Source organism: Protobothrops mucrosquamatus, unplaced genomic scaffold (assembly GCF_001527695.2).
Source record: "Protobothrops mucrosquamatus isolate PMUCROS unplaced genomic scaffold, P.Mucros_1.0 scaffold2139, whole genome shotgun sequence".
Taxonomy (NCBI): Eukaryota; Metazoa; Chordata; class Lepidosauria; order Squamata; family Viperidae; genus Protobothrops; species Protobothrops mucrosquamatus.
In genome coordinates, this window is record NW_015388238.1 from 220,613 (window position 1) to 231,986 (window position 11,374).

The 11,374-nt window shown below is 45.4% G+C and overlaps 1 protein-coding gene across 1 annotated transcript; it reads left to right on the forward strand.

The window, feature by feature from the left end:
- Positions 1-242: 242 nt before the first annotated feature.
- Positions 243-9,403, forward strand: MRM1 (mitochondrial rRNA methyltransferase 1). Its single transcript, XM_015824139.2, has 5 exons — positions 243-1,048; positions 2,713-2,806; positions 4,848-4,968; positions 8,259-8,378; positions 9,074-9,403. The coding sequence occupies exons 1-5, from the start codon at positions 243-245 to the stop codon at positions 9,205-9,207; spliced, it is 1,275 nt and encodes a 424-aa protein (XP_015679625.1). The 3' UTR covers positions 9,208-9,403.
- The last annotated feature ends 1,971 nt before the right edge of the window (positions 9,404-11,374 follow it).

Sequence of the window (11,374 nt, forward strand, 5' to 3'; positions counted from 1 at the left end):
GGCTGTGCTGGTTGAGGAATTCTGCAGCTGAAGCTTGAAAGAGGTTGGGAATCCTCGATCTAGGACAGGGGTCTCCAAACTTGGCAACTTTAAGACTTGTGGCTGGGGAATTCTGGGAATTGAAGTCCACAAGTCTTAAAGTTGCCACGTTTGGAGACCCCAGATCTAGGAGATTATAGCATTGCGTATAATAATCCATTTCTTTTCTTAAGGTTACATATGAAGAAATAGAAGTGGGAGAAATGGACCCTCTGCATGCCTTTAACGCTGCTTTGCGGAAGGCAGCAAAGTTGCCCTTTGTCATTGGTCTTACCGCTCCTTTTAAGAGCACCCGCTACTTCTCCACGTGGAAAAAACCGCCGTTGTTGGAAAATCAGCCTCTTGAGGAAGTAAGCAATAAAAAAGCCATCGCTCTGCAGCCTGAAACGTCTAAGCTTCAGGAAACCGACCTGTTGAACGCCGTACCCCGTCCCGGTGGGAAAAAACGCAAGGCCGATGCTCTTCAGAGTAAACCCTTCCAAAAATTCTACACCAAAGCTGTGCCGAGCACCACTAAGGAAGAATTCAGGAACCTGAGAAATGATGATTTTGTCTCCAAGCATAAAAAGCTGCAGAGAAGCCTTCCTCTGCCAGAAAGGACCAACGGCTCGGAGATCTTGTTTGGGACAGCCCCCTGCTCCTTGGCCCTGGGAAAGTCCAAGCGGACGTTTTTCCAGCTCTTCCTCAGAACGAGCCGAGACACAACATCTGGGGCAGAAAAATTCTCCCAGTATGCCGAGGAACGTGGGATCCCGGTGAAGAAGGTGCACAGGAAAGTGTTGGCTGCCCTTTGTAAAGGGGGTGTCCATCAGGGGGTGTGTCTAGAAGCCTCCCCTCTTCGGCCCCTGGCCTGGCAGGAAGGGCCCCTCCACCGAGCCCCCGTTGGCAAGGGGTCGCAGTGTATCTGGTTGGTTTTGGAGGGGATACACGATCCCATGAATTTGGGGGCGGTTCTGCGAACGGCGCACTTCCTAGGCGTTGACGGGATCGTGACGAGTGAAAGGAACAGGTGAGCTGGTCTTTTTCAGGCTGGGTGAAAAGCAATGTTTGTTGAACAATATTCAACAAGAATGTTGAACAAAAAGGATGGGTGAAGAGTACAATGAAAATGAAAGTGGCTTCCTTTATGACTGCCTTCTTCACTTAACCACCACCGCAAAAAAGATCAGGCAATTGGGTCTGTCACAGGACCAACCTGTTATTATGACTGACAAACATGATGGGCAGGCTCCGTGACGATCGTAAATCAAGGGCTACCTGTGTTGAACCAGGCCATAGGTTCTTGATGGTGAACAGGCTTGTCTTTGGAGAAATGCCTGTCTGCTTGGTCAGAAATCCCCGAACCCAGGGCCTGTTCCCAATCAATACAGGTGAACCTCGGCTTGATCACAGTTGAGCCCCAAATGTTTGTTACTAAGTGAGACGGTTGCTAAGCGAGTTTTGTCCCATTTTGCAACCTTACTTGCCACAGTTGTTAAGTGAATCACGGCAGTCGTTAAGTTAGTGACACAGTTGTTAAGTGAATCCGGCTTCTCCATTGACTTTGCTTATCAGGAGGTCGCAAAAGGGGGTCACGTGACCCCTGGGGACACAGCAACCGTCATAAATAAGAATCACTTGCCAAGCGTCTGAATTTTGATCACATGACCAATGGGGATGCTGCTATGGCCGTAAATGTAAAAAAAACCGATCATATGTTACCTTTTTCAGTGCTGTTGAAACTTAAAATGGTCATTAAACGAACTGCTGTAAGTCGAGGTCTGCCTGTATGCCAAGCAAGAAGTGGAAGTTCATGGACGGCAGAACAATTGAAACAAGGAAGGGAGCCCCTTGTTCAAGAGCAGTCTACCTCTGAACATCAGATGTAGAAAAGCAGAGCTGTCTCAGTTTGGCTTCACTTGGCAGCTGACCGCTAGTTAAAATGCGTCTTTGGGTTGAGCCAGTTGGGTGTCAACGCTGCTAACATCAGATGTTTTCGCATTGACAACAGAGGGAAATGTAGCCATCTTTTACCTTTTGATATTAGAGTTAGATGATGCTGGGAGAAGGGGGAATGTGAACCAAGGTCCAGCTAGACATAACAACACCAAACCTAGGGTGAGAATCAAGGTTATTGAGCCCAGAGCTGATAAAGAATTATCGGGCTGGAGAACTGGAGAGGAAGCCCGGGCTTCAAGCTAATTGGGGAATGTGATTTATGACTGTTAATTGGAGGAGGGAATTGTGCTTTGATACTATGTGCTCAGGGGAGGGGAATTCAGTTTTTGGCTTCGATTATGCAGTGCCGATATTATGCTACTCAAAATAAAGCTTCTTTAAGGTAAACAATGCCTCGAAGTTTTTTTGAAGGGTTTCATCTGTTGGAACCATGACATTTGGGAGTATAATTAGCTCTGAGAGTCAGCAAAGGAGCCTCCATCTCCAGTAATAGTTTACCACCAGAAAGAAGAATGCAATCAAACAAATTTGGGTAGGGGTGTGAAACTGGATTGCATGCTTCGCAGCTCCTGAACCCGGAAAAACCAGATTAGAGTCAGGATTTTGCAATTCTTCTTCTGCTGCAGTGTGTGGTGTTTTGTTTTGTTTTTAATTTGAAGCTTTTTAGATAATTTTGAAAGCTTCTCATCCTTTGGGGGGATTTCTTTTTCTAAACTTTAGCTTTTCTCTTTGCAGCTGCTCCCTGACGCCAGTCGTTAGCAAAGCCAGCTCGGGGGTCATGGAAGTTTTCGATGTATTTAGCACCGATGATGTTCAAGACCTTCTTAAGGTAAAATACTCCTGTTCCTAATCATTCGCAACGACAACAAGCTTGAGTTATTTATCTGCAGTGCCAAATAATCGCTAAAAATGAGCAGAACAAAAAGTTTTAGGTGGCATCAGTAAAATTATTATACGCCAATTAGGGAAAATAGACATTCCACTTGGTTTCCATCAGAAGAGATGAACTGCTCTGGGCACCACATAGGAAGAGTTTAGACAAATTGGGACAATTTGAAAGGAGATCAGTGAAAATATTTGGAGGATTGGAAATTAAGTCAGGAGTGTCCAACCTTGACAGCTTATTTGAAGACCTGTGGACTTCAACTCCCAGAATTCCCCAGCCAGCCATGCAGACCTTTGGTGTAGTGCAGGGGTAGGCAACCTTGGCTCTTTTATGACTCATGGACTTCAAGTCCCAGAATTCCTGAGCCAGCCATGCTGAAGAGAAAGGGAGAGGTCTCCATGCTGAGCCATGCTGGCTCAGGAATTCTGAAGTTGAAGGAGAAAAGAAATAAGAAAATAATATGCTACTTAAAATACATATCCCTCTTGAACTAGTATGCATTCATTTCCAATTTTTTTCTGTCCTTTTTACCCATAATTAAACCTATGTTTAATCTTTAAATGTTCCATTTAATAAATCCAATCCTCTAATCTTTTAACTTTGTTTCAAAAGATTTGTGTGCTTTTGAATTGCAAGGTTGGGAGGAGATGAGACGAGGACGGGAGCTCACCCCTCACCTGGCGCTTGGGACTCAAACCTGAGCTGCTGGCTTTCCAGCCGGTAAGCACAGCAGCTTACAGTATTTCTTTATTGCATAATAAAGGTGGGATAAACCGCTAATAAATAAACAAGCCAATCTCAGACAGCGTGGCCAATTATACAGGGCGGAAGATACTAAGTTGCCCATCTTTGACCGTTAGCTGTAGCTCAGTTGTTCCTCAATGTTGGCCACTTGAAGATGCGTGGACTTCAATTCCCAGCATGCTATGTGGGGGGGAATTGAAGAGTTGGGAGTTTAAGTCCACGCATTTTAAAGATACCAAGATTGAGAAATACAGTACATACTGCTCCGGAGTACAAGTTGTTGTAATACAACAAATGGACATGGGATGGCAGCATAAGGCTACAGTTGAAAACAATCTCTCTCTCTCTCTCCCCCTCCCTCCCTCCCTCCCTCCCTCCCTCTCCCTCTCTCAAAAATGGTGGCTAACAATAGAGGTTAAATGCAGGTCTGGCTCCTGTGACATCTTTTCTCAGTGTGCCATGCAGGAGAGTTTGCCTCGATGGAAACCATGGTGTAAATTCTCTTGTTTTGTTTTTTAACTGGATCCAAAAATCTTGTTTTTTCCCACGCATAAATTTGTCTGGGTGATGGGTTGGAAGACTGCCAGTTTCTGAGAAGAATCAGGAAGAAAACCAAATTCATAACTGGACGGGGGGATTCTAGGAGTGGAGGTCTGCCCATCTTCAAGCATACTGGCTGGGGGATTCTGGGAGTTAATTCATTTATTAATTTTTTATGCCATCCAATTCCCATATAAGGTGACTCTGACAGGCTGGGGAATTCTGGGAGTTGAAGTCCACCCATCTTCAAGCATGCTGGCTGGGGAATTTTGGGACTTGAAATCTACCCATCTTCAAGCATGCTGGCTGGGGAATTCTGGGAGTTGAAGTCCACCCATCTTCAAACATGCTGGCTGGGGAACTGGAAGTTGAAGCCCACCCATATTAAAGCATGCTGCTGGGGGATTCTGGGAGTTGAAGCCCACCCATCTTCAAATTGCTATGGTTGAGAAACATTGGATTAGTCAATGGAAACCATTCTTATTTATTTATCTGTTTTTTTCCCTAGATTAATACCTATTTCATATAAGGCAGCATGCATAGCAACGTGACCAAAAACCAACCAGGATAATTTTTCCTTATTCCCTCCAGGAAGCAAAAGAATTGAGCCTTGTGTATAGAAAGCAAAATGTTGCACAGGTCTGAAACTTGAGCGACTTTTTTTTCTCCTTCCCCCCTCCTTCCCCCCTCCCCTCCCAAGACAAAATCCGAAGAAGGTTGGGAAATCCTCGGGACAGTTGGCCATGGAAAGATTCCGGGAGACGTTCCAGTTGTCACTTGCTCAAACTTTCGCTGGACTCAACCCACCATATTGTTACTTGGTAGGTAAATTTTTCCATGGAGTGGAGAGCGGGGGGGGGGGGGGGAGACAGGGAAAAACCATCCCTGACACCCTTTGGTGTGGGAAATTCTTTTCTTGTTGGTTCAAATAGATGGGGGCTCTTTTCATCTGCTTTCCAGCAGTCAGCAAAAGGAGATTCTTCCCGTTGAAAAATGTGACACCAGCAGGGTAGAAGGGAGATTGCGAGATACGTCAGCAATCTGACCGTGTTTTTATCGTGGTCAGACTGTAAGGTGAAACTTAAAAGGAGCCACCAATTAGATCCTGAATCCTGGGTAAAAGGGAAACAGCATAGAGGAGTATTTTTCAGTTCTCTCTTCTCTCCTCCTTCTCTTTCTCTCCTTCCTTTTCCTTCTCTCCTTCTCTTTCTCCTCTTCTCTCCTTCCCCTTCTCTCCTTTCTCTCCTTCCCCTTCTCTCCTTGTTCCTTTCTCTTTTCCTTCTCTTTGTCTCCTCCCTCCCCTTTCTTTCTTTCTTTCTTTCTTTCTTTCTTTCTTTCTTTCTTTCTTTCTTTCTTTCTTTCTCTTTTTTTCTTTATTTCTTTCTCTCTCTCTCTCTCTCTCTCTCTCTCTTTATCTTTCTTTCTGTTCTTTCTCTCCTCCCTTTCTCTCCTGCTCTTTCCTTCCCCTTCTTTCCTTCTCTTCATCTCTCCTCCTCCTCCCTTTTTTTCTGTTTTCTTCCCTCCTTCTCCTTCTACCTCCTTCTGTCCTTTTCCTTCTCTCCTCCTTCCCTCCTTCTCCTCTCCTCCTCTCCTTTTCTTCTCCTGTATCTTCATATTATTATTATTATCTTACCTGTCTTATCTATACAACTGAAAGTGGCAAACATACTAATTCTCCTGTCTCCTGTTTTACCTACAAGAACACCCTTGCGAGGTGGGCTGGGCCAAGAAGTTGATCTCTGAGCACTGCAGTCAATGTTTCTAGAGTCATTTCCTTTATAACAAAGTTTTCCAATCCCTTTTTCCTTGTGATTAGTTTTGAAGCTATTGTTTCAGAAAGACGATTTTATGTATTTATATACTTTTTTGTTCATTGCTTTAGCACAGACATGTCAAACACAAGGCCCGGGGGGCCGGATGCGGCCCGTGAAGTGGTTTCATGTGGCCCGCGAAGCCATCCTGGAAACAGTGAGGGAACGGCCCCCTGTACCTTGACCCTGGCCCAGGCCGGCCGGGAGCCAATGTACAATTTTGTGGTGGCCATCTATGCTGAAACACATTCAGTCTTAGCTCCACAAGGCCGTCCAGAAACAGCGAGGAACCAGCCCCTGCCGCGTCGGCCCCAACCCCTGGGTGCATGCTGGGGAGGTGTCACCCTTTGTGAGGAATGGAGAAATGCACCATCGCCTGGAAGTGGCCAGCAAATGGCCCTCGCCTACTCTGCCCTGGTCCTACCCCTTTCAGCCAGAGACCCTCAGATCTGTCCCACTCCTGCCCAGGCCCCCACAGGCACCCTTGAATGATGTAGAGCTGGCCACGCCCACCCAGTAGGCCACACCCACTCCATTCACGCCCACCCAGTAGGCCGCCCCCCCCCCCGAGGGCAACCGCAATGCTGATGCGGCCCTCAATGAAATTGAGTTTGACACCCCTGCTTTAGCACATTCTTTTTAAATCTCCCTTCTACTTGCATCCTTTGGTCATCTAATTCTTAAAACAAATCCTTCCTCTGAGCCGAGCGCCAAAGGCAGAGGGTCTGAATTGTAGCATCTGCTCTTGTTTCGCTGGGTGGCAGTTTAATTGCTAATCAATCGAAAGCTCTAATTAAACTTTCACTTGTCATGTTGGCCTAGTAACTCTGCCGAAGTGATCAGGGAAAGGAAAAGAGTTTCTGGTTTCAGGGTCTGCCATGAGGTATTCTAGGGCTAGATGTGTGGGGGAAAAAATCTGTAATTCTTTCATATACTGTCAACTTCTGAAACAAGCCTGGCTGAAGCCATCTTTGTCGTTCTAAGTTGCCACATAGGTTGCGGGAGAGGGGGGGGGAAAGAAAATGAAAGTATGCTAGACTTTATATACTTTATATCAGGGGTCTTCAAACTTGGCCCTTTTATGACTTGTGGACTTCAACTCCCAGAATTCCTCAGCCAGACCCCTGCTTTATATAAATAACACCATTTCAATGATTCTCATCACCGTCTTCAAAGGGAAACCATTTTGTGATTGGACCAGTTTTCCTCAGCCTCAAGTCATTTTAAGATGTGTGGATTTCAACTCCCAGAAATCCCCAGCCAGCCATTCCCATGCTGGCTGGGGGATTCTGGGAGTTGAAGCCCATGCATCTTCAAAGTGGCTGAGGCTGTGAAACCATGGAGTAGATCCAGAATAAACCAGGAGTTTATTGACTGAAAAAGATGTTGAGACTCTGGAAAGAGTACAGAGAAGAGCAGTAAAGATGGTTAGGAGACTGGAGGCTAAAACATATGAAGGAATTGGGTATGTCTAGTTCAGGGGTAGGCAACCTTGGCTCTTTTATGACTCGTGGACTTCAACTCCCAGAATTCCTGAGTCAGCCAAGCTGAGGGGAAAGGGAGAGTTTCCAAGCTGAGCCATGCTGGCTCAGGAATTCTGGGAGTTGAAGTCTACGAGTCATAAAAGAGCCAGGATTGCCTACCCTTGGTGTAATTTAATTTAATGAAAAAAAGGACCAGGGGTGACATGATAGCAGTCTTCCAATATTTGAGGGGCTGCCCCAAAGAAGAGGGAGTCAAGCTATTCTCCAAAGCACCTGAAGGCAGGACAAGAAGCAACGGATGGAAACTAACCAAGGAGAGAAGCAGCCTAGAACTAAGGAGGAACTTCCTGACAGTGAGAACAATTAACCAGTGGAATGACTTGCCACCAGAAGTTGTGGGTGCCCCAATACTGGAGGTTTTTAAGGGGAGACTGGACAGTCACTTGTCTGAAATGGTATAGGATCTCCTGCCTGAGCAGGGGATTGGATTAGAAGACCTGGCTCAAAAACATCCAGTGAACCTCTATGACTGGAGAGAACCTCAAACGTGGGTCTCCAGCTCCTTGTCCGGCCTTCCCCACTGCCCCACAAAGAACCTGGGTTTGAGAGGGTGGGACCAGCCCAGAGGCCTCAAGGTCCACAGCCTGGGTCTCTCTGCCCTGGCTTGGCCCCACCTCTCCAGGACTCCCTGCCACTGGGCTCTCAAAGAGAATGAAATGGAAGTAAGATGTACGTGCTAAAAAATAAATAAATCCATTTTGAAATTGTCTAGATCTAAATTGCCCTTCTTTTTTTCCTTTTGACACATGCATGCAGGGAATGAAGGTTACGGCCTGTCTCCGGAGACAAAAAAGTTATGCCACAGGATGTTGACCATCTCTCCCGGAAGAGATTTGGAATTTGGGGTAGAGTCCTTAAATGTGTCAGTGGCAGCCGGTAAGACGATTTGCCTTCTCTCTATCTGCGCCTTCTCACGCTGTGTTGTGTGTTTGGCTTCTCAGAGAAAAAAAAAGAGTTTGGAAATAGCTAATATGTTTCCTTCCTTCCCTACCTCCCTATCTACTTTTTTCCTTCTCTCTATCCACCTTCCTTCTTTCCTCCCTCCCTCTTCCTTCTTTCCTTCTCTCCTTCCTTCTTCCCTCCCTCCCTCCCCTTTTTTATCCACCTTCTTCCTTCCTTCTTGCTATCCACCTTCCTTTCTTCCTTCCTTTCCTTCCTTCCCACCCTATTTTTTCTATCCACCTCCTTCTTTCCTTTCCTTCCTCCCTCCCTCCTTCCCTTCTATTTTTTTCTATCCTCCCTCCCTTTATCCATCTTTTTTCCTTCTCTCAATCCACCTTCCTTCTTTCCTCCCTCCCTTCGTTCCTTCTACCTTCTTCCCTTCCTACCCTTCATCCCCTCTTTATCCACCTCCCCATATTTTTTCTATCCACCTATTCCTTCTCCCTATCCACCTTCCTCCCTCCCTCCCTCCGATTTTTTTCTATACACCTTCTTTCCTTCTCTCTCTCTATCCACCTTCCCTCTCTTCTTTCTCCTTGTCTACCTTCTTCTCTCTACCTTCCTCTCTCCCTTCTTTCTTTTTTTCCTTCCACCCCCCTCCCTCTTTTTTTTTTTTAAACTCTTTTCAGGCATTCTTTTGCATGCCATCTGCAACCAGAGAAATAACCACCCCAAAATTACTGCATCTGAAGGAGAAGGAGCAGACTCTACGGCTGTAAAAGACTGCAACCAAGAAAGTCAGCCAACAAACATCCTGGCATAGAATGAATTTCAGACAGCGGAAGAACTCTGCAGCTCAGAGAGGAACACCTAAAACGGAGGCAGCCAGACCTCTGGGATGTATTTTCACTCCATGTTGTTTGTACTTCATCTGCACTTTTGAATTTTAGACGGCCCTGGAATCCTCTTTTGCAAAATTTCAAGAGTGTCTTGTCCTGTCTGAAAACAATAAACACCTTCCTGGTATCCTAATGCCTAAAGTTTTGTCAAAGTAATCCACCCATTATAGAAAAGCCTCATTGGCCAGGTCCTAGTTTTTATAGCTCTGATCCTTTTGCAGGTCAGAAATTCAGAATGAAAAACCGCTGGACGAAAGTCAGAAGGAAGTTAGTTTTGGGGCTGCATCTCTCCAACACTGAAAAGCAATCATTTAACCCTCTGGTTGTTTTTAATCTTTTTAAATTTGTAATCCGTAACCTCCAGGAACGGATGGCGTTTTTAAAACCTGGATTAAAAAAAGATCCAGCCTCTCGGTTTGTCCCTAGATTTTTTTGGGGGGGGGGGCAGGACGATTGGAAGGACTTGCGATGTGTCCACTAGATGGTGGTGTGGTTGCGCGTTTGTTAATTTCACCCAGGAGAAAAAGGTGGAATCAGTTGTCGCAAGGCCTGGGAGCATTAATTCTCCTTGGCATGAAGAGATGAAAGTAAAGCACATTTCTTTCTCTGTGGCGTCCTGGTCTGACTTTATATATTCCCTATGCACCCCATTACAAGCCAGTCCTATTGGGGAAAAAAACCCAAGAGAAAACTATATTTTCCAGTTAAAAGTTGCATCTTGCGCTGGTCCTTAGCAATGATTTCCAGTTAATAATAATAATAATGATGATGATGATGATGATGATGATGATGATGATGATGATGATGATGATGACAAAAAAGTCTGGATAGTGGACGTGGTAGTGCCTGGAGACAGCAGAATAGACGAGAAAGAACTGGAGAAGATAATAAAATACAAAGACCTACAAATAGAAATAGAAAGACTGTGGCAAAGGCAAGCAAGGGTAGTACCAATAGTAATAGGCACCTTGGGTGCAATCCCAAAACAACTGGAGCACCACTTGAACTCCATGATCGGCATTGACAAATTCGCCATTAGTCAATTGCAAAAGGCGGCCTTATTAGGAACTGCTTCCATCCTGCGACGATATCTGTAATACCATCAAACATCCACATCTGCCTATCCCAGGTCCTGGATAAGGACTCGATAGGTAGACAAAAATGCCAAATCCAGTCTGAACATCTGGCTGACTGTGTGATGATCAATAATAATAATAATAATAAAAATTGGAAGGGACCTTGGAGGTCATCTAGTCCAACCCCCTGCTCAGGCAGGAAATTATACCATTTCAGACAAATGGCTGTACAGTCTCTTCTTAAAAACTTCCAGTGTTGGAGCATTCACCACTTCTGGAGGCAGGTTGTTCCACTGGTTAATTGTTCTCACTGTCAGGAAGTTTCTCCTTAGTTCTAGGTTGCTTCTCTCCTTGATTAGTTTCTACCCGTTGCTTCTTGTCCTGCCTTCAGGTGCCTTGGAAAATAGCTTGACTCCCTCTTCTTTGGGGTAGCCCCTGAGATATTGGAACACTGCTATCCTGTCCCCCCTCGTCCTTGTCTTCATTAAACTAGACATACCCAATTCCAGCAGCCGTTCCTTATATGTTTTAGCCTCCAGTCCCCTGATCAAGCAGACAATTCCCCCCCCCCCCCGCAAAATATAGACTGCTCAGTTTCCTCGTTTTGGGCATGGTGGTGAAAGTACAGACAGTCCTCGGCTTATGACTACAATGGGGCCCGGAATGTCCATCGCACGTAACGATGGTCATAAGTCGAGAAATCCACATGACTGACCCGATTTTATGAGATTTTTTTTTTGCAACTGGTGGTAAAGTGAACGCCGTGATCATTAAACAAACACATTTATTCATTTAAAACATTTATATAGCTCCCCCCATCTCATAACCAACTTTGAACGGACCTCCAATTATCCGCAGGGAATTTTTTTTGCTGGAAACTTGCAAAAGTATCATCGGTTGCAGCTATGCCACTGCAGGATGCTGCAAACAGCTTTAAGTGTGGGCCGGTTGCCATGTACCAAAATGCAATTGCATAACTCTCTCTGTGTGTGTGTGTGAGAGAGAGAGAGACAGA